General features: G+C 41.6%; 1 protein-coding gene across 1 annotated transcript in view; it reads right to left on the reverse strand.

Moving 5' to 3' along the window:
- adgrb1a (adhesion G protein-coupled receptor B1a) overlaps positions 1-24,460 on the reverse strand; it is a 239,886-nt gene that overhangs the window by 37,034 nt on the left and 178,392 nt on the right. Inside the window, exons 11-16 of the mRNA XM_017305153.1 lie at positions 13,312-13,415; positions 12,139-12,241; positions 11,902-12,052; positions 11,743-11,812; positions 11,381-11,447; positions 2,731-2,816 (exon numbers count right to left, since the gene is read on the reverse strand). Coding sequence (XP_017160642.1) covers positions 2,731-2,816; positions 11,381-11,447; positions 11,743-11,812; positions 11,902-12,052; positions 12,139-12,241; positions 13,312-13,415 — 581 coding nt within the window. The remainder of the gene's footprint in view (positions 1-2,730; positions 2,817-11,380; positions 11,448-11,742; positions 11,813-11,901; positions 12,053-12,138; positions 12,242-13,311; positions 13,416-24,460) is intronic.

Below are 24,460 nucleotides of genomic sequence, written 5' to 3' on the forward strand. Positions count from 1 at the left end.
AGTGCCGCCAAAAAAGCAGACCATCTCTTTTCCTGAGTGTGCTCAAATATGATGGCATGGCAACTTGTTCAGCTATGACTTGATCCAATGTAAATACTAAATTTAGTGGTTTGCCAAACACATGAAACACCTGTCCACACCTTAAATCCCAGTAATATTTAAAGGTGGATGGTGGATGAGAGGATGGTATCACCCACCACACCAAAACCAAACAGAAATACCCACAACAGGCCATGAATGCCCACATCCACGTAAAGGGAAAATCAGAGGTCAATTGGCCAAACATGCATGTTTTAGGACCCTGGGAGGAAGCCGGAGTCCCCAGAGAGAACCCCTTCATCGACGGGGATCATGGAAATTCCACTTACAAAGGCTCCAGCTGAGATTCCAAACCAGTATCTTCTTCTGGATCCATCAATGGTACATTCTAATAAAGACAACTGGGTCATTATCAACCAAAATCCACAAAACGATGGACAAAACCAGCTTGACAATGAGATCATTTGTGACCTTCAAGTTAAGTAGGTGGTGGAAGTCAAGCTCAAGTCTCAATGAGCCTAGATGATGGTAGGGACGTTAGCTTCCATCAGTTGCTGACTTAATCGCATTTAATAATGCATATCTTTACTTGAATCAAAATCATCTGTGACAAAACATTTCTGTCATACTCCTGTAAGGACATATCACGCATTGAGCTGCCACCTGCTGTTCATAAAATAATGAATTAATTAATAATGCCAGAGATATCCTGCACAGATATCCTGCTGGTTTAATTAAAAAAATTAAACCGGCAGATTAGATTAGATTAGAAGCTTTGTTAAAAAGCTTCTAATCTTTCGGGTTAAATGAGTCTGAGGTTGATTAGTTTTATTATACTATACTATACTATTGGCTATTAACCATCACTGCTTTGGTTAAAAAAAAAAAAGAACAAAAAAGTAAAAAGAAAACTACCCTTGGCTTACATCTACTGATCTGTTGTATCTCAGTCCATTGCAGCCTGGCTTGTCCAGTCTGTGTAAATAACAAAAGAAACGTTCGCCATTGCTACATCACACTCTTGAAGGCAGCTAATCCCTGTTAGTTGGCCAATACAGGGCAGTGGATGGATGTGTTGACATCTCAGAGGGTAAACAGCAACAGGCTGATTTCTACCTACAATGCCATCGGAGTCATTAAAAAAAAACAGACTGAGGAAAGCTATTTTCATTTTGTGAAAGAGGCTTAAAGCCGAAGTAGGTAATTTTATTTTATTAAAATTTTTTTTTTTTTTTTACATATTTGTTAAAAAAAAACATCACTTTGTCCAGACAGTATAATAAGATTCAGATAATCTGTTAAAATATCAAGCTACTCAACCTCCTTCCTGTGGCTCTACTGACATCTGCAGAAATAAACTGCATGGTTAGAAACAACCAATCAGAGCCAGGAGGAGAATCGTAGTCATTAACTATAGTGCAGTTGTTTCCCAATCCATGCGGGACACCTAAAACTGCCCCGCATGTTTTAGGTGTTTCTTTGTTTCAGTCCAGGTGATTTCAATTGACAGGTGTTTGCTGAACTGCAATCAGCTGAATCAAGTCAGGATAAAGCAAGGGAACATCTAAAACATGTTCCCTTGTTGTCCTTGAGGTACACTCTCCTTGAGGGACAGTGTGTCTCATTGACGGATGTTGCCTTGAGGACCAGGATTGGGAAACACTGCCCTACTATACACGCTGCTAACAGCCTCCCCCTAGAACTCTGCCAGGCTACAGCTCGTTCCCCACAGCTAGCATGACTTGCAAGTTCAGGCAAGTTAGCATGGCCACCCATAAAGGCAGATAAATAGGTTTCCTTTAATGAGAAGTTGGTGTTCCACCATTAACAGATTGAGCATAAGATGAAGATGATTGACAGTCCTCCTGGCTCTGACTGGTTGTTTCAGTCAAGGAGCAGTGCATTTCTGCAGATGACAGTAGAGCCACAGGCAAATATGTAAAAGAAAAAAAAAAAAAAGTATTTTAAATAAAAGTTACATATTGGAAATTTAAAATGCTTTTCACCCAAGCTCACTTCCAGGCATTGCATGGAGAGGAAGCTGTACATCACATTTGATGTGCAAACATGGAACCAACTTGTTTCATATGTGTAGTATAAACATATATCATACAGAATTAAAAGAAGCATAATGTCTCTTTCAGATGAGAAAGCTTCACCCCTGGTCAGCAACAGTACAGCCAAATCGTAGTCTCTCACTAGGTACTGTAGCACTAAGCTATTTACTGAGATTTATAAATGCAACTAAACCGTTTTCAGATATGCAAGAGCAGATAGAGCAGATAGAGATAAGGAAATTAAGTCCAACACATAATTTGTTTTTACACCCTGATTCCCTTTACTGAAAAGAGAAGAAGTAGTAGGATTAAAAAGAGGATGAATTTACAGAGCTTTTACATTAAGAGCAACACCTGCAAACAAAGAGCAGCTGGAGGAGAATGCAACACTTCAGAAACATAAAAGAAAGCAATGAGATGAGTCATCAATTTGCTCAGTTTGTGCAGGACCAATAACCAGACAGTCTTTGTTTTTTTTTGGTCTAGTTCACTCAGAGGATTCCAGCATCAGATTTAGCCATTTCAGTTGACCGTTATTTCAGAGCTGAAGCTGATAACAGCCACAGTCCCCTCCATAAGCGGCCAGCCTGGTTATAGGTCACTGTGTAAAATGAATGTGTGGTTTAAGGCATACCCCGCCCTCTCCTTTAGTTTCATATCAGTAATGCCATCTTTGGAGACCAGTTTGTTAAAAACGAGAATCCCAATAACCATGTTAACCTGCCAAAGAGAAGAGGCACAGGGTTAAAGCAGAGTAAAGGCACTTTTATTGCTTCAGAACATGCAGCACCACTGTAGTGAGGATGATGATGGTGGTGGTGTCTATAATGTCCAGCATGCATGTAAATGGCTTGCAGAACAGACTCTAGGTAAGCTCACTGCTGGCTCTGAATTCTAAAAACTGTAACATATCTTATTAAATTTGAGTCACAGGCATTAAATGATGCAAAAAATGAGGAAAAAAAGAAATTAAAAACAGGTTTTAAAGATTAAATAAAATTCATTATGAACAGGAGGGATGAGCAGCAAACAGAAATCATACATACAATATGAGTGAAATCAAAGGTGCTAGGAGTGATGGTGCATAGCTGATTAGATGAATTCTTATTTCAGATTTTATGTATATAAACATTTCTTCATGTAATCAGACAATGGTCAGAGTGAGCTAGGCTTTTAGTATGACTGCAGAGTAAGAGTCTGACAGGTTAAAAACAAACTGATCCTCATAGGAAGGAAGGGCCGAGGACTGAAGGAACTAAAACTGTTTATAGACGTCTGGTTTTGGTTGATCATGAGAGTTTAGAGGACCGTTAATATGTCAGTTTTCCACCACAGAATGTTGCTGGCTAAGTTGAGCCCTTTTCTCTGTGAAATAGCAACTGTGAGAAGAGAAGGAGCTTTTCTTGAGCCTTATTAGTCTTTTTTCATGGACATTTGCATTCACAGCAGTAAGATTAGGACTGAATTAACCTAATTTATAGATTTTTTTTTACACTGACTTGACCTTTTTTTTTAAATGATGTCCTTTCATCATAAAACATTTGACACACCCTCAATGACTAAAGCAGGACAGAGCCACATGGATCATTTAGAACAGGGGTGCCCAAAGTAGGTCCTCTAGGGCAGTGTTTTTCAACCCTGGTCCTCAAGCCACACTGCCCTGTATGTTTTAGGTATTTCCCTGCTTCAACACACATGATTTTAATTGATGGCTGACTAACAAGCTTTTTCTGAACTGCAATCATCTGAATGGGGTGTGTTAAAGCAGGGAAACATCTAAAACATGCAGGGCAGTGTGCCTTGAGGATCAGGGTTGGGAAACACTGCTCTAGGGCCGGCATCCTGCAAGTTTTAGTTCTATCCCTGGTTTGATGCACCTGGAGGAAATAATGGCTCGTTAGAAGCCCAAAGAGGAACATTGACAAGCTGAAAAGGTTGTTACTACCACTAGGGAGAGAACTAAAACGTGTACGATTCCGGCCCTTGAGGACCGACTTTGGACACCCCTGATTTAGAAGGTTGGTCTTATTTTGGTGGAATCTGGTAAGAATGCAGACCAGAGGTCACACTTAAGAACAGACTCCAGGGGACATAGATGGTGGAAAAGAGCTGGAATAGCTGCAACTGGACTGACGTGAATGTCACCAGACACATACAATGCATAGCATTACCAGCACTTGGCAGGTTGTGTAGGATATGAACTATAAATAGTGTCATGATGTGTCGTTGGGGGTGTGGTGAGGATGTACGCCAAGGACCCAGGTTGTAGAAAGTAAGTGGAGATTTATTGATAATTCAGCTCACATACAGTCCAGGAAGCTGGCAGAACAGGAAGCTAGAGCTCAGCATCGGTAGCAACAGTACAGCTGGAACGAGAGCATGCGTTGACACAGGACTAACAGTTCTACAATGACGACTAACTAAACTGAACAGACACTCAGGACTTCACAGTTCTACTGAGATCACTGACATATGACACGACAACTGTGAAAGACAAGTCACAACAAGGATCCGATGAAGAACAAAGGATATAGGTGGGTTTAAATACACAAGGAGGGTAATCAGGGAATGAGACACACTTGGGAAACAATCAAGGGAGGAAGAGACCGAACGACACAGGGACTCACAGGAACACAGATATAAATAAACACAGAAAACCTAGAATAAACACACTGAGAACACAGATCACAACAAATAGGAACACAAAAAATGTAAGAATATTGAAAGACTAATGAAAAATATATAATTGCTCCACATACTACTAATAACTTTGATTAATTGGAAAAAGTTATATTTATGTTTTTACAACAATAGCAGAGGCATTCTCAGCAAGAAATTGTTAAAAATTATTTTTTGTAACTAAAAATGGCCTGGTATAAGACCTGAAAACGCTGGAAGTTGGGTTTAATTTTGGCTTAGTCTTTACCATGACTTTAACTGTTCAACCACAATTATGAAAGATGTAAATGTGCAAGTTATGAACAAGCCCAGTACACTGTAACCTCATGACATTAAGCAACAAATAAAAATTAAAAAAATGGACAGAAAAGGAAGAAACCCCAACGTACAGGCGCCGAGATGGGGGGCAACAAGTATGCCCACTCCTGCCCGGCGCCTCTCACCGTGGGTAACTCCAGAGTGGAAGTACGTCCAGCCCCTCTCAAGGAGACTGGTTCCAGAACCAGAGCCATGCCCAGGAGAGGCCAACTATTTCTAGCCGGAACCTCTCAGCCTAGCACACTAGCACCAGTTCCTTCCCCACCAGAGGTGACGTTCCACATCCAAAGAGCAAGCTTCCGTAGCCGAGGATCAGACTGCCATTGTCCCCTCCCTCGGCTGCCGCCCGTAACACATAGCACCCGACCCCTTTGGACCCTCCGACAGGTGGTGAGCCCATTGGAAGGGGGACCCACGTCTCCTCTTCGGGCTGAGCTCCGTGGGCTCCGTGGGTAAAAGCCCGGCCACCAGGCGCTCGCCACCGTGCCCCACCTCCAGGCCTGGCTCCAGAGTGGGGCCCCTGTGACCCGCGTCCGGGCGAGGGAACGCTAAATCCAAGGTTGTTGTGCATCATAAGCGGTCTTCGGGCTGCGCTTTGTCTGGTTCCTCACCTAGGACCTGTCTGCCTTGGGTGACCCTACCAGGGGCATAAAGACCCAGACAGCATAGCTCCTAGGATAATTGGGACACTCAAACCCCTCCACCACAATAAGGTAGCAGTCCGAGGAGAGGCCCTTGTTCTACTGACTGGGGGACTTCAACGCTCACGTGGGCAATGACAGTGAGACCTGGAGGGGCATGGTTGGGAGGAACGGCCCCCCTGATCTGAACTCGAGTGGTGTTCTGTTGTTGGACTTCTGTGCTCGACACGGATTGTCCATCACGAACACCATGTTCAAGCATAAGGGTGTCCATATGTGCACTTGGCACCAGGACACCCTAGGCCGCAGTTCGATGATCGATTTTGTCATCGTTTCATCGGATCTGCATCCGTATGTCTTGGACACTCTGGTGAAGAGAGGTGCGGAGCTGTCCAATGATGGCTACCTGGTGGTGAGTTGGCTCCGGTGGTGGGGGAGGAAGCCGGTCAGACCTGGCAGGCCCAAACGTGTAGTGAGGGTCTGCTGGGAACATCTGGCGGAGTCCCCTGTGAGATGGAGCTTTAACTTCCATCTCCGGCAGAACTTCGAACACGTTCCGGGGGAGGTTGGGGACATTGAGTCTGAGTGGACCATGTTCTGTGCCTCCATTGCCGAGACGGCCTTTCTGAGGTGCGGCCGCAAGGTTGTTGGTGCCTGTAGAGGCGGCAACCCTAGAACCCGTTGGTGGACACCTTCGGTGAGGGATGCTGTCAAGCTTAAGAAGGAGTCCTATCGGGCCTTGTTGGCCTGTGGGACTCCAGAAGCAGCTGATGGGTACCGGCGGGCGAAGCGGCATGTGGCTCGTGTGGTCGCTGAGGCAAAAACTCGGGCGTGGGAGGAGTTTGGAGAGGCCATGGAGAAAGACTTCCGTACGGCTTCGAGGCGATTCTGGTCCACCATCCAGCGTCTCAGGAGGGGGAAGCAGTGCAGCACCAACACTGACCTCAACTCGGGACGTTGTGGGCTGGTGGGCGGAATACTTCGAAGACCTCCTCAATCCCACCAACAAGCCTTCTGTTGAGGAAGCTGAGCCTGGGGACTCTGGGTTGGGCTCTCCAGTCTCTGGGGACAAGGTCGCCGAGGTGGTCAATAAGCTCCTCAGTTGCAGGGCCCCGGGGGTGGATGAGATCCGCCCGAAGTTCCTTAAGGCTCTGGATGTTGTAGGGTTGTGTTGGCTCACGCGACTCTGCAATATCGCATGGACATCGGGGACAGTTCCCCTGGATTGGCAGACTGGGGTGGTGGTCCCCCTGTTTAAAGAGGGGGACCGGAGGGTGTGCTCCAATTACAGGGGTGTCACACTCTTAAGCCTCCCTGGTAAGGTCTATTCAGGGGTCCTGGAGAGGAGGGTCCGTCGGATAGTCGAACCTCGGATTCAGGAAGCGCAGTGTGGTTTTCATCCTGGTCATGGAACGCTGGACCAGCTCCACACCCTCAACAGGGTCCTGGAGGGGGTACTGGGCCCTTTGATATGGGCTGTCAGGTCCCTGTATGACCGATGTCAGAGTCTGGTCCGCATTGCCGGCAGTAAGCCAAGCTCGTTTCCGATGAGAGTTGGACTCCGCCAAGGCTGCCCTTTGTCACAGATTCTGTTCATTACCATCATGGACAGAATTTCTAGGCGCAGCCGAGGTGTTGAAGGGATCCATTTTGGTGGCCTTAGGATCGCATCCCTGCTTTTTGCGGATGATGTGGTCCTGTTGGCTTCATCAGATTGTGATCTGCAGCTCTCACTGGAGCGGTTTGCGGCCGAGTGTGAAGCGGCCGGGATGAGGCTCAGTGCCCCCAAATCCAAGGCCATGGTCTTGAGCCGGAAAAGGGTAGAGTGCCTTCTCCGGTTCAGGGGGGTCGTCCTGCCTCAAGTGGAGGAGTGTAAGTATCTGGGGATCTTGTTCACGAATGAGGGAAGAAAGGAGCGGGAGATCGACAGGCCGATCTGGGCAGTGTCTGCCGTGAAGCTGAGTCAAAAAGCGAAGCTCTCGATTTACCGGTCGATCTACGTTCCCATCCTCATCTATGGTCATGAGCTTTGGGTCATGACCGAAAGAACAAGATCATAGATCATGGAAGCTCGGTCATCCGGAAGGGACTCGGAGTAGAGCCGCTGCTCCTCCACGTCGAGAGGTGGCTCGGGCATCTGGTCAGGATGCCTCCTGGACACCTCCCTGGTGAGGTGTTCTGGGCACGTCCCACCGGGAGGAGGCCTCGGGGAAGACCCAGGACACGCTGGAGGGACTACGTCTTTCGGCTGGCCTGGGAACGCTTTGGGGTTCCCCCGGAGGAGCTGGAAGAAGTGGCTGGGGAGAGGGAAGTCTGGGCCTCCCGCGACCCGACCCCGGATAAGCGGAAGAAAATGGATGGATGGATGGATGGATGGATGGTGGACAGAAAAGTAGCAACAAAAGCAAACCTGTCAAAATAAATCATTTGTCTTGATAGGCATCCCAATCCAGGCCAAACAAAGATGAACAGTTCCAGTATTTGCTGTTGATGTGTTCTAATGTGTCTAATGAGGCATCCTGTGTGTCTGGTGACCTTCACTCCACTCAACTGCCAACGCCACCCTGTTCCTCTGGAGAACATTCTTTACATGGCAACTCTTTGTGGACCATTTATTCATATACAGCCCTTCAAGTAACAAGGGAACCCAAATAGCATATCTAAATTAACAAAATTCTTTAAGAATAAAAATATATTAGAAAAATGTTCCAGAATAATTTAAGACTGAAATTTAACTCCAAATCTAATCTTCATTCTCTTTTTTTCAATCTCTCATCAGGGATCAAAGTTCCTGGTCCCAATCTAAAATAGCAAACAGTTTCCACACACCTGGTTCCAGAGCTGCATGCTGTCTGACCTGGTTTGTTCTGACTATGGGATCTCTGAGTTAACAGGTGCCTGAACAGTTGAGGGTCTTCATGGTTCATACTTGAAAGGCAGCTCAGAAACAAATTTCAGCTAAAGAATCAGTAGCAGAATCTTCTCAGGTAAACCAAAAGATAAAAAATTCCCATGTCCCTAGGGGGATTCCATACCACCGAGTATACCTGAGGGATAAACTTAAGCCTAACAGTTTTGAAAACATAAACAATCACTTATGTTTTTTCTTCATTAAGCTGAAGGACATTTTGACCAATACAATCACTGATATTATGGGCACACACTACAGTGTCTGTAGACAGTTAGGTGGACACATAGAAATATAAACCTGTGTGTTGACAGCTTACACATAGTAATAGAGATAACAGTACTCTATGTTCCAAGCAAGGACAGACCATAAAGACGTAATAAAAGTGCCCAGAAAACGGATCATTGAAGAACCTCACAATTAATTTTTGTCTGCTTTGGATTTATGACTGTCAAATGACACAAAGTATGCTGTTTTGCTGCTTTGATGTTCTGCTATAGTATCATTAAGGAACTGATTATTTCAGGTTCCACTCTATATCTGAGGGTTTATACTTCAGGAATATTCTATAGATTTTTGTTGACTGCTTATTCCATTTGAAAATGAAATCATATCATTTATAAAATATGTATTTGATGGGAAATTTTAAACTGTGCAGTCATGACTGCACATATATATATATATATATATATATATATATATATATATATATATATATATATATATATACACATATATGACTGATCAGTCATGTCATGTTACTAAGAGTTGTTAGCCTGGTCACTGAGCACATTTCTCCCAAACTGTTTTACAACTGGGAAGTGTAACACTGTAACACACTTTACATGATCCCAGCATTTGCAAATTTTATACAAGGATGCAAATACTTCTCTAGCTAAACAACATAACTGTAATTCATGTTCGTTTGGAACATATGCTTATTAACCATCATTAAACCAAATGGTAAACCTTTTAAAAAAAGCTAAGGTTGAGATGTTTAGATTCTGCTCTCAGTCAGACATGTATCCAGACTTTACCATGAACAAACAAGTTTCACATGCATATGCATACATGCATGTAGTGGTAACAGGAAACAACAATAGCAGAAAATACTGAAATTAAAAGGGCAGATAAATAGAAAGGAAGAGTGAAGAAGTAAAGAAAGGCAATGATATGAAACAGTAAAAGGTTATAGGATGAAAATGGGAAACATGGAAATTACGAGGAGCAAAGAAAGCAATTACTGAAATGTAGGATATTAAAACAAGAAAAGATGTGAGGTAAAAAGAAAAACGAGAGTGCAAACAAGTAATTAAGCAAAGAAAGGAAGGGAGGGTTAGAAATGAAAGAGAGGAAACTTAATGGAGCAGGAAGCTATAGAAGAAGCAAAAAAGACATAAAATCATGCAGACAGAGCAAAAGCAAAAGGAAATTAAAGAATAAGGTGCCTTGCAATGTCCCAGCTTATTTTCTCTGAGCATTACAATATTCCCAAAGAGTTCAAAAAATTAGGAATTCCCCTCATTTCTTTAATTCTTATCTTCAGATAAGAGAGTCAGACTTTCCTAAACTGGAATATTCTGAGCTGGTCTTGATTAAAGGTTTTCTAGAGTTTCAAATTCCTTCAGTTTTGTTTGGAAATGCCTCTCTCTTGTTTTCAGTCCAGACCACCAACCCGATTATTTTCAAATTCATAACTTATGTTTGTTACCAGTTAACTCTGGTCTAATTCATCTCTTTCACCATTTGCAATATAAAATTTTTTTAAATATGGGATGAAATTCATTCTTCAGAATTACAGACTGTTTAAATGTCACTGTGATCTGTAATCCATTCATTTTGTTCTCAAACAAGCAGACTTTATTTAGCAGAACAGTAAGCTTTGTGTCATTTGGTCATTTTAAATGTTAACTGGCTTTCCTTTTCCAACTGGAGTAATAAACTGAAACCAACTGCTTTTATATTTATGGTTGAAGGAATGTAAGTCTGTTTTTGACATATATTGGCTGCAGCTCCAGGTTAAAGGCTTCCTGTTGTCACTTGTACAGATTTGAATTAGCTTTCACAATTTGACCACATTGTGCAAAGCACAATGGACATTTACTTTTTTAGGATAGTTATAACTTGATTATAACTTGATAATTCCTTGCCATTATTTTTCAGTTGAGCTTTAGTTATAGAAAACACATTTTTCTGTACAAAAACCTGAAGAATATTTTTTGTAGATTGTTTAGCATCATAGTTCTCTGACTTGGAGCTGATGTTGGGAATGTATTGTTTTATGAAATATTCAACCAGCAATTAGGTTTAATATTTCTGAATTCTCACAGTAAAAGTTGTTAAAGACAAGTCAGTATAGACAAAAGTCTGTCAAAAAATTTCAGCCAAGATTTACCATCATTACCGACCTACAAAATGATGACTGGTGCTTAGCCAGTAAAAAGCTGCCAAGTCATATATCCTGGAGAACTAGTGGCCAATGCCATTTTAAAAGCTTGGAATATAACCTGTCGTCCTTATTTTCATTTTAATTAAGCATTTAATGAAAGATTGTGTTTAAATCTCTGACCAATAGCTTGCTATGGTAACTTTGTGCAAAAACTTGCATCCAAACAAAATACAGCATTCAGTTTCAAAGTGATAATGTGTTACATGGTAGTGACTATTGGCAGTGATGAACTTTGCTTTGATACAGAAGCTTTGACAGTCAAGAAACATATAAAAAGATAAGAAAATACCAAGACTACAGCTGCGGCAGGTCCAACAAATGCATAGAGAAGGCCTCCCTCCAAAGACAGCCAGCAGCTTCCAGAGAGCAGCAGAAGATAGAGAGGTGGAGAGAGACAGGTGATTGGAAGAAGTGATGTTTGGGTCGGTGAAAGATGAGAGGGGCAGAAATATGGAAGGTTGGAATGAAAGGGGTGTTGGCATGACAAGAAGGTGGGAAGTAAAATATAGATGAAACAAAGGAAGAGAAAGGTTAATTATGCTGTAAACATAACCCTTGTCTCATGTGTAATAGGCCAGTGTAATAGCCCAGTATTAATATATGTATAGAGGAGGAAGTTCACACCATTAACCCATAAGAAAACATGCTTACTAGTTTGGTGTTCCATATCCTTTTGCCTTGGTGAATCCCACTGAGATGGCTACAACAAGTGCTGGGAGACCTGGGAGGAAACAGAGGATTGGATGTTCACTCAGAGGAAGTTAAACAGCCATGAAGAGCAGAACAGCAGGCAACAATTGGAATCCCCACCCCAGCCGAGACACAAGAAGCGCTTCCGTATGATGCGGTTCCTGAGGCGACCGGTCACGGCCATGTATGACTGCCAGGCCTCAGTCAGAACCCAGCAGAATGATGACAGGAAGAAGAAATGAAGGAATGCTGCAATCAGGGTGCATAAAATCTGGAACAAAAAAGGAAGACATAACACACTGAACATGCCTGCTTGGTTGCAGTAGTCAAATAATATGGCCTCTCATTAGATCTAACCTTGTTCCTTGTTTGGGTCTGTCCAATGAGAATAAGGGCATTGGAGGAGATGATGGAGAGGCAGAAGTTAATGAGGATGACTGAGCGCTCCGATCGAATGTACCTGCAGGAAGCAGAAAAAGAAGGAACACTTAGATTCAAAATCGACAGCTCCAATTTAAAGGTTCCTTTAAATGCTATTAATGACTGATGATGGTGTCCACTGAGTTCCAGCTGCCAGCTTATTGTGTCTCTTCAAGCATCCAAGTGCATTGTTAACCTGGAAAATTAATACAAGTTGTTGGTCTTTCACCTTAAAGGGCTTAACTGCAGTACCCTGCTATAGGAACTATTAATCCCACAATGCATCAACCTATTTTCAAGAGTTTCACATCATGCATGTGACATCATGTTAACAAGAAGCCATTCTGTCTCTTCTACAGCCATCACTCACAAGGGTGACATCGGGGAGACATTGCACACAAGCCTTGACCCTTGCTTATTCATAATTCTGCATAAGGAATCTTTGCATTATACATTCCCCAAAAGAGACATTGTGTCTGGCTGTCTGAGGGAGAAGACACACAGCCATGCTCAGCTCCAGTCCACTCCTGAGAAGTGAATATTTACTGACGATGTGCCAGTGGAACCTACACCCTGCAGCTTAATGCCTGTTCCAGACCAGAGCTGAGGAGACAGCCGGTGTTCCAAACAAGCATGTGCAAGCCAAACATACAAACTGCAAACTGTTAGCCAAGCGGCTAACTTTACCCCGGTTTTCCCCACCAGCACTGATATTAAAGAAACCACCCTCTGACCACAGAGCTAGGCTTCCCTTGTTTATCAGATATTTCTTGATTTTTAAGGATTATTCAGGTGGCTGAATGGTGTATCTAATAATGTGGCCAGTGAGGGCATTATTTTATTTAACCATTATTTTACCAGGAAAGTCCCTTTATATAAAATCTCTTTTTTGAGGGAGAGATATAAATTTGATATTATAATTGTCTATGTATTATAACAAATGATACTTATTATAAAATATTAGTGTGCAGTTTAAAAAAATTGTTTAATAAAACAAAATAAAAGCATTTACATGTGATGGGACATTTCAACCTGTTGAGTCCCTGATCTGGTATTAACACTTGCATCAAAAACAGCAGTGATGTTTTTTCTTTGCAAGCATTAACTTACTTCCACACAGACACGTAGATGATAATGAGAAGCAGTAGTGTGAGCGAGGATACTCCACAGCCAACAATCAAGGTTACAGATGGGAGTTGCATCTTATCCATGTTCTGAAAGAGAAAAATGTAAAAGAGGGAAAATACAATATAATAATCATAGTAGCAAAGCAGTGGCTTCAGAAGTTCCCTGTCTGAAACCTGTTCCTTCCTGTGAACAGGTAGGAGTTGTGTCAGGAAGAGCACAAAACATCTGCCATCTCTGTGTGCCACAGCTGGAGACGCTGGCGCTATGGCAACAATGAGGAACGAGGTGTCGACAGGACAACATTGATATAATACCTATAGTGTGTTTAGGGATATTGTGAGAGAAAGGTTTAAATATCTGCAATATTTGAGGTAGGTCTGTCAAAAATAATTGATATTTGGTAAACATACAAAACTTTCATATTTAGAGATTTGTGTCAAAACCAATTTAAACTGAAACGTTCCATCTGCCCACGTTGGCACACAATTTAGAACAGCTGCTCTTCAGACACAAAGAAACTCTGACCCTCGCCATCTTAACGTGTCGCCTTGCGCATGGACAGAAGCAATATCTGTTTTCATCCTTCATGTCCTTTAGCTGTCACCTAATGTCACAATTAATCGCCCAGCAAAATTTGTTATTGTGACTGGCCTAAGCCCAGGCAAAAAACAAACTGCTCTGTGGCACTTATATACACACAACAGTGATGAAATGGAAAAGCTTGGTTTCTACTAGTGCCACATACATGAAATCTCCCCGTTTTCCCCTTAGGTCCGGCAGAGAGGTGTGCAGTGCAGCGGGTTTCGCCCCAAGGTTGCATGGGGGCTTGAGCAGAATTTGATTTAGGGGCCCCTCTACCTGCTACAAACATCAGCACCACTAACAGCACTTCAATACTGATATGGTGGAATCAGGGAAAGCAGGCCAAGTTTAATTGACTAAGCTTAAAAGAAATCACTGTAGTTTTTCTTTTGGTAACACCCTGCGTTTTTTACATGTATTATGCATTTTGATGTATTTGTTGTTTATTTTTTCTTTGTGAAGCCCTTTAAATAACCCCGTGGTTGAAATGTGTTATGCCAAGGAGACAATGAAGTAGAAACAGAGCTGATCCTCACTTGGTCAAAAAAGACATTACTACAAGACATGCAGATGCGACTGTGGACATTGTTATTAATGCTGTTGTCAAAGAATAGATAATTTGGCTTCTTTGTAAAATAGCTTTCTCTATTTGTTAGGCTGTGTCCCATTTCATCACCAACAGTTGTTTTATGACTCATCTTACTGCGAACATTGATTTTTTTTTACAAAGATTTATTGGTCACATTATGCTGTTTTTGTTTTTAACAAAAAAAGTGCAGCTTGCCATTAGTAATGAGTAATTAGACAGACGCTAAGTTTCTCTAATGAGACCTACGATCTGGCTCGTCTTCTGAACACTGGAACATTGGTCACTTCAGTATGAGTACTGATGCATCAGTACTCTTAAACATATTCAGCCCTTATGAGGATATCGCACTCTACATTGGGTATTGATTCCCCCCCCCCCCCAAATTGGATTGGACTAGGTTTGTCACAATAACATTTTTTGCTGAACAATAAATTGTTCCAGAAGTTATTCTGACAAATTATATAATTGTTTTGAGACCACTTTCAAGCGCTAAAATGGTAATGGCATAATGCAAGAACATTCTCGTAGATCAATAAACTTTAATTTCTAATGAACGTTTAACACTGGAATAGGAAGACATCCAAAATAAGTAAACACAGAAACCCATCCATCCATCCATCCATCCATCCATCCATCCATCCATCCATCCATCCATCCATCCATCCATCCATCCATCCATCCATCCATCCATCCATCCATCCATCCATCCATCCATCCATCCATCCATCCATCCATCCATCCATATTCTGTAAACCCTTGTCCCTAGTGGGGTCGGGAAGAGTGCTGGTGCCTATCTCCAGCAAACGTTTCGGGCGAGAGGCACCCTGGACAGGTCTATTTCTATTTTCTATTTCCTTTATTTAACCAGGTAAACCCCATTGATATGCAGATCTCATTTTCAAGGGGGACCTGGGCAGAAGTCTGCAGTGCACAGCAACCTGGTTACAAAACAAAAAGGATTAATACATATACACAAGTATAAAACAGTATAAAACAATTTAAAAACAGTGACACTGTTTAAAAGAATCTTGTTGCCTGTTTCTAAGAATCACTCGAAAAGTGTCCAGTGAAATCAATTCTGACATCTTGAGTTCAGACTGGAGCTGATTCCAGGTTGAAGGAGCCATCACACTGAAAGCTTGCTTTCCTTTTTCAGTTCGGCAACATGGAACATGCAAAAGAAAAATGTTGTTGGAGCGTAAAGAATGGGAATTAACGGATCTATGTAAAAGAGAGTTTAAATATGCTGGAGACAAACCGGGTAGAGATTTATAAATCAGGATCATCAGGTGATTGTTTCTCCGTACGCTTAAAGGAGGCCATTCAGCTTTTGCATACAACTCACCATGATGCATGAGACGTCTGCTACCGGTGACAAACCTTAAAGCACAATGATACACAGTATTTAGTGATTGGAGGCATTTGGTCGAAGCACTCATATATATAAAACATCTCCATAATCCAGGAGTGGCAGGGGTGTTGCAGCTACCAATTTACTTCTAGCTTTAAGAGAGAAACAAGATTAATAAAATATTTTAAAATCTAATAAAACCCAATCTTCATTTTCAGTGTTCATAGCACATTTGCTATGTAATTTTGAAAAGAAAGCTCTTTATCTAAAATAAAGCCAAGATATTTATAATTACTGACAAACTCAATTTGTGTCCCTACAGCAGTGGTAAGCAACAGAGGGATCTCTGACAGTTTCCTAGAGTGTGAAAAAAATCATTGCCTTTGTCTTATCCACATTCAAAACCAACTTCAGAGTTTGTAAACAAGATTGAACTATAGTAAAAGCAGACTGCAAGTACTGAATTGCCTGTACAAGTGATGAAGAATAGCAGTAAATCACTAAATCATCTGCATAAAAATGATAAGAAGCATTAGACAGATTTTCACACAAGTTGTTTATATAAATAGAAAATAAAAGTGGGCCAAGAACTGAGCCCTGTGGGACACCATTTAAAACCGTACGATTAGAAGAAGTAAAGCCGGCCAATTGAACTCTCTGGGTTCTGTTTGACAGGTAATCAGCTAACCACATGGTGGCTTGATGTGAGAGCCCAATCCTGTGTAGAATGTCAATTAAAAGCTTGTGATTTACTGTGTCAAATGCCTTWGATAWATCAATAAACAGAGCAACACAATGCTTTTTGTTATCAAGAGCCTGAATAAGATCATTAATAACCTTTAAAGTGGCAGTAACAGTACTATGTTTCTTCCTAAAACCAGACTGGACATTTTGAAAAACACAATTGGAATCTAAAAAAATCTTCAATTGATCTGCAATTAATTTTTACATTTTGTTTTGCTAGGATACAGTTTAGAAATTGGTCTGTAATTATTTACCTGTGACGATTCTCCACTCTTGAATAGAGGCAAAACAAATGCTGACTTCCAGACACTAGGAATTTTATTAGAGATTAAACTTAGATTAAAAATATGAGACAGTGGCTCTGCAGCTACAGACAGCTTTAATCAGTCCTATGTGATTGCATGTTGCACACATTGTTGTTGCAATGGTGGATTAAGTGACAACAGCGATTCATTTAGTCCAACTTAACACCACAAAGACTGCTCAGCAAGCATATCACACTCTGCAACCTTAAAATTAAAATGACCAAGGGTTGCAATGAGGATTAAGTTCATTCCACAAGTAATCACAAGAACCCAACGTAGCTGCTCATCTCTAATGCTGGGCTCTATCCCAAAGTCAGGGTGAGGATGGGGGCAGCTGTAGTAATAAGATCTGCTGTTATTCACAGGTGGAGGATTGAAGGATGTGTGGGGACAGGGACAGGCAGGCAGCCATGCACCCCTGTGTCCACCACCACGCTGTCTAGCAGGAGATCAGGACATAATTGGCTGAGTTTATAGTATGCCTTGTATCTCAGTTTGATATGTGTGTGGCGGCCAAGTTAATTAAATCCCTCTGATTAATCTACACTACTCTAAAAGCAAATGGGTGGAGGAAAGATAGTGAGAGCAGTGGAATGGAAAGATGTCTGCAGAGATAGACACACTCTTAGTTCTGCTCATCCAGCGCTGCCTGGCTGGTTAGTCCAGAAGTAGGAGCAACAGCAACCACATTATTCTACAGAAGCAGAGACAGGCAAATGTTTAAATGGATTAGAAGCATACACTGTGCTACCAAAAGTATGTGCTCACCTTTCTAAATCACTGAATTCAAGTGTTCCAGGCATTCCATGACTACAGAGGTATAAAACCCTACTGGGAGTTAGGGTTAGTTGGTTGAAAGTAAATTTTTCAACCAATGTAGTTTGTATAAAACCCTACTAGGTTTTATACCTCTGTAGTATAACAGAGGTATTATACTACAGAGGTGCTCATACAGAGGTGCTCCTCTGCATGCATTCTCTACTGATATTTGTTATAGAACTGGTCAGTCTTAGGGGCTCAGAGAATTCTCACCTGGTACCATGGCAGGATGCCTAGGCCTGTCACGATAACAAATTTTGTTGAGTGATTAATTGTCTCAAAAATTATTGCGATAAACGATAATATTGTTTGAAGACCATTTAAAACTGATGTAATGGTAATGACATAATAATGCAAGCACATACTGCCAATAATAAATAGACTTTACTTCCAGAAGAACACTTAATACTAGAACTGGTAAACAAACAAAACAATCAAAAACAAAAATAAAATGGACTCTCAGTCTCCGTTAACAAAAAATGCTTGAATAAAAACTAAACATAAATCCAAAGTGGAAATAAAAACTACATTCAACCAATAGAGTGCAGCTACATATCTCTACATATCTCCACATCGTATGTGTCCTTCAGATTAGCTCACGAAGCTTGCATATTAAACTTTATTGAATGGGTATCAATGGTTGAGCAGCAATCTGCAAAGCTTTGGACACTGTGCTTTACAGTGATCCCTCGTTTTTCACCGGGGTTGCGTTCCAAAAATAACCCGCGATAAGCGAAATCCGCGAAGTAGAGTTACCTTTATTTTTTATTATTATTACACAGCATAATTAAATACTCTACATTGAAACTAAAGAACAAAACCTGTTTTCAGGTCAGCGGATGTGCATGTACATCAATTAGGCCTTTGATGTGATCCGGAGTCATGTCATTAAAGCATCTCCTCCAACCTGCCCCGCAAGATTCACAGCTGTATCTACGGCAGAGCGATGGATCTCGTCAAGCGAGCCTCTGGTCGGGTTTTACACTGATTCTGGCCAGGTTTTTCCAGCAGGCATTCAAAGTTTCAGTTTTCATCTCCTGAATGGCCAAGCTGTATTATTTATATTTAAATACCGTAACATTATTGGCACACGGGTAGAGAAGAACCGCAGAGACTGTTTAGCCAATCAGGACGCAGAACACAATGCACTGTAAAAAAAAACTGCACAAAAAACAAAATTCCGCGAAGCAGCAAGACCGCGAAAAGTGAATCGCGTTATAACGAGGGTTCACTGTAAAACATGCCACTGCTGGACTTCAGTGCATAATTGTAATATTTATAAAGACAAAGATTAACTACTTTGATTCGGAAAGATTTGAATGGCCTTAACAGAGAACTGGCCTCAACCTAATAAGACACGTTTAGGCTTTGTTAGAACCATGAACAACCCTTGCCTTATTGTTCCACTTTAGTGTCTGATGTCATAAGTGCTCTTCTGTAAGAAACATATTTACTAGCTGACATCATATGAATTAAGAACAAAATGCCACTCAAATTCATGTGAAGACAGAAAAGCGTTGGTTACGTATTGTAACCCCAGATTCTATGAATATAGGCCAGCCCTTTAAGGCTATCGCTAGTGGGTTTATCCCTTGCACGCAGCGCAGCGCAGCACTGAACGGTCAGACTGGACAAACAGCTCCCTAATAGCCTTTTTCTTCAAGCATTCAAGAACCAGTGAGGCCCACAGCTTAAAGGGCTGCGCCTATACTATTAATATAAAAGTAATGTATTTAAATTACACTAATTTTTTATTTTTTATTTCCTGCTATTGATAATAAACTACAATTTGAATTACTCATAATTCGTCTTTATTCCTACTTTCCTATTTTGTACATGACATGCATAACTCCACTACAGTACTTACATTGTTTTAGGCTACAATTACATGGAAAGATTAATTACACAAGATGCCCAAGGTAATTCACATATTTTGTTTTATTACCGACATTTTAAAATTGTCCAATTTCACTCACAACTTTATGAACTTTACATAAATTATCAGTATACACATTAAAAGTGAACACATGAACATGAAAATTTAAGTGTGACAATAAAACATGAAAGTGAGGATCAACGACAGAACATTCCCGTTCACTGCACCTTACRGAAACCTACAAAAAAGAACAATAGAGCAATTAAACAGAGAAAGAATTTGTATTTAAAGAGAACAGAAAAATGGCAAATAAAAAAATAATACTTACATTTTAAGACGTTGTGGACTCGCTGTGTGTGTGACATCCTCAGAACTGATGATGATTGGGACCGGATGCCTGGGGTGGAAAAACCTTTTGGGTGTCTTTGCCTGTTTATGTTACAAGTAGAAAAAAAATAGTCAGCAATGTCATAGAGTCAGTTGATCTAAATCTTCATTTGCTTAGACTGCAAACATATGTTGAAGATAAAAACATTGATGAACGAGTTAGAACAACAACCTCACAATATCAAAGTCTCTTTGCCTTATGGAGCTTAATTAAAACCAGGYTAGTTTATGAATTAAAGTATAAGTCGCAACAAACAGCCTCCATGCAGTTATAACATGAAGCTGAATGATCTTCCAAGTCACAATAATAATCATACAAGTCACAATAAAATTGATAAAATAATTATTTATGAAACCAACGTAAGTTATATATCTTTACTGCACTGTTTATAATTAAATGAAGATAATTAATAAGCAAACTTACCACCAGCTAGCAACACTTAGCAGCCTTCATCCCCCGGGCTCCTTTTGTGACACACATTTCATTTCCATCGGTTATTGCGAATTTGAACATCGTCTGTTATCTTCCCTGCGTTCAAGTTTTTTCTTCTCTTTATGGTGTTTTTTTAAATAAATGAAATTGTGTAATACTGCCACCATCTGGTCTGGAGTATGAACAGGAGCTAATGCCGTTGATTATAAGATTTTACATCACATATCTGAAAATTGATTGGGTACTTTCTTAAAAATGACATCATGATTATCCTTTTTTTATTGTATGCAATTTTAATAAGTGTGTTTAAAGTTATAATTTCGAAATTGGTACAAGTGTATTTTAAGTATACTTCAGATATACTTATAGGTAGTACACTTAATACTTAGTATACTTAAAGTGTACTTTCACAAATTTAAGTATGTTTGAAGTATACTAAAGTATACTTTTTTTCACCTGGGAGGACTTCAGATTTAACAGGTGAGGAAAAACTTTTAACTTAAAGAAAATATTGAACAAGTGAGAGGTGGGTCAGTTAGGCTAGCCTAACTGTTGCTAGCCTTCTATTGACTTTGATGACCTTAACATGTGCTGCGCAGTTCGGTGTGTTTCGGTTCCGTTAACACTAAAACAGGTCAACCCGCCCACCAAGTCATCAGTAGAGCAGGTGTTTAAATCAGATAATCAAAAATCAGCTAATCAACCACCACTGTGCTCAGGCGAAAATATATTAATAATGATAGACATCAAGACTGACAGCACAATGTAACAGACTGGATGCTCTGTTTTGGTGTTTTTGCTACTTTATTGTGTGGGAAATGTTTGTTTTTTGGTGTTGATACCCCTAATCAGTAATCTCTGCTATATCTGCTCGTTGAGCTGTTGTCTGTCGGTTGCCATGGCAACTGGTCCATGTAAAGTCGACACACAGAGCGAGAAACGGCAGAATAGAAGTGGTGTTTGGTTCTTCACTTGTTTATCAGGTTTATTGTACCTTTATTGTGGCGCACTGCACCCGCTGCAATTCATAAAAGTTAAACAAGCGACAAAAACTGAACTAATCATTAAACTACGGCTGCTACAGCATATTTAAAATAAAACGATTGACTAATATAAGAGAAATTTGCCACTTCTTGGATCTTGACAGAACTAACAGAAACAAAATAGTTTATAGATTTCTATCACGGAGAATTTGTCAAACATCAGTTTTCTCCTCTTTATTTTAAGTCGTATTTAATAGATATATCTGATAACAAATGATGGCGCTTCGAATATTTTTGTGACAGATTTCTGCTCATCCTGCATTGGGATAAAATGGTTTTCTGGACATAACTCAATGAATCACATAGCGACTAATAGGCGCTGTCCAATCCAGTAATGCATATCAATTAGCAGGAGTATGAAAGACATAAAAATAATTAACTATACTATATTAAGAAATTATATCTAATCCGCAGTGCTACATGAAGCTCATTTTGAAACAACGTAAATTAAAAACAATATTTTGCAACAAGCAAATCAAGTAAATTAAGTCCAATGTCACAGGTGGTCTCTTTCATCTTCTGAGCTCGGGTCCTCTACCAGAGGCCTGGGAGCTTGAGGGTTCTGTGCAGTATCTTGGCTGTGCCTAGAACTGCCCATTTCTGGACTGAGATGTCTGGTGTTGTTTCTGGGATCTGTTTTAGCCACTGCTCCAGTTTGGGGGTGACTGCCAAGGGCCCCAATGACCACAGGCACCACTGTGGTCTTCACCTTCCAGGCCTTTTCCAGTTCCTCTCTCAGGCCCTGGTATTTCTCCAGTTTCTTGTGCTCCTTTTTCCTGATGTTGTAATCACTTGGTATTGCTACATCACCACAATGGCTCTGGTGTTTAGAGCCTGTTCCTGTGCAGCCAGGATGAGTGCCTCTGTGCTGTCCTTGAGTCCAGCTTTTCCCAGCCATTGATAGGATTGCCTGATATCAGCCACTTCAGTTATTTGTCGGTGGTACATCCCATGTAGGGGCCTGTCCTCCCATGATGGTACCTACAGGACCTCATCCTCTCTTCCCCATTGTCTGAGACATTCGCTGAGCACATCATCTGTTGAGGCTTAGTCCTTGATGTATTTATGGATCTTGGATGTTTCATCCTGAACAGTGGCTCTCACACTCACTAGTCCTCTGCCTTCTTCCTTACGGCTCGTGTACAGTCTCAGGGTGCTGGATTTGGGGTGGAACCCTCCATGCATGGTTAGTAGCTTCTGAGTGTTAACATCCGTGGTCTTTATCTCCTCCATTGGCCAGCTAATTATTCCTGCAGGGTATCTGATTACTGGTAAGGCATAGCTGTTTAGTGCACGGATCTTGTTCTTGCCATTGAGCTGGCTTCTCAGGACTTGCCTTATTCGTTGGAGGTATTTGGCTGTGGCTCCTTTCCTTGTGACCTCATCGAGGTTGCCATTTGCTTGTGGTATTCCCAGGTACTTGCAACTGTGCTCTATGTCTGCTATTGTTCCTTCAGGGAGTGAGACCCATTCTGTGTGGACGACCTTCCCTCTCTTTGTAACCATCCAACCACATTTCTCAAGTCCGAATGACATCCCAATGTCAGTGCTGTAGATCCTGGTGGTGTGGATCAGTGAGTCGATGTCTYGCTCGCTCTTGGCGTACARCTTGATGTCATCCATGTAGAGGAGGTGACTGACTGTGGCTCCATTCTTGAGTCGGTATCCGTAGCCAGTCTTGTTGATGATTTGGCTGAGRGGGTTCAGGCCTATGCAGAACAGCAGTGGGGGCAGAGCATCTCCCTGGTATATGCCACATTTGATGGACACTTGTGCAAGTGGTTTGCAGTTGGCTTCAATGGTGGTTTTCTACAGCCCCATCGAGTTTGCAATGAAGGCTCTTAGAGTTCTATTGATGTTGTACATCTCTAAGCATTCAATGATCCAAGTGTGTGGCATTGAGTCATAGGCTTTCTTGTAATCAATCYAAGCKGTVCACAGGTTGGTGTGTMGGGTTTTGCAGTCTCRRGCRACTGTGTGGTCTACMAGGAGTTGGTGTTTGGCTCCTCTGCTATTTATGCCTATGCCCTTMTGTGCCKTGCTCATGTATTTATCCATGTGCCCRCTTATCTTAGCCRMTATGATGCCTGACAWGAGCTTCCATGTTGTAGAGAGACAGGTTATTGGCCGATAGTTGGATGGGACTGAACCCTTTGAGGGATCCTTCTGGATCAGGATTGTGTGCCCTTCAGTGAACCATTCAGGGTGAGTCCCATTTTGTAGCAGCTGGTTCAGTTGAGTTGCCAGTTGCTCAAAGAGGGCAGTGAGTATCTTCAGCAAGTAGGCATGGATCATATCAGGTCCTGGTGCTGTCCAGTTTTTTATACTTGAGACTCTTTCTTCGACATCTGCCACAGTGATGGTTACCGGGGTTGTTCAGGGAGGTTGCTATGGTCCTCTCATAGAGAGGTTAGCCACTGTGCATTGCTGTTGTGGGACGCCTCCCTTTCCCATATGCCTTTCCAGTATTGTTCAGTCTCCAGCCTCGGTGGGTCTGCTCTGTTGTTAGTACCCTGCCATTGGGAGTACACTTTAACTGGTTGGAGAAGAGCTGGTTAATCCTCCTGGCTTCATTCTCTCTTGTGTATCTCTTTAGGTGGCTGGCCAAGGCTTGGAGCCTTTGTTTGGCAGTTTTGAGTGCTTCAGGTATGGGCATCTGGCTGTACTTCTTAGGTACTGATCTTTTCATTGCACCCCTTTGGAGCTCTGACAGTTGRCTCACTTCCCTCCTTGTTATCTTGATYTTAGCCTCTAACCGTCTTTTCCATGGTGGGTATTGGGTCTCATGGTTGCTCTTATARCCAAGCATCTCAARGATCACTGATGCTGAGTTGTATATCAGCTCATTGGTTTCTGTTAYGGTGTTGGTAGGGATMGTTCTCAATGCTGCATTCACATCTTCAATGAGACTTTCTGCTGACATCATCCTGACATCATCCCCAGCAGCCGAGTGACTGACAGAGCTGCCACTATGCTGCAAGGCCTGACACTGCAGAGCTGCG

Source organism: Poecilia reticulata, linkage group LG6, assembly GCF_000633615.1.
Source record: "Poecilia reticulata strain Guanapo linkage group LG6, Guppy_female_1.0+MT, whole genome shotgun sequence".
NCBI classification, from domain to species: domain Eukaryota; kingdom Metazoa; phylum Chordata; class Actinopteri; order Cyprinodontiformes; family Poeciliidae; genus Poecilia; species Poecilia reticulata.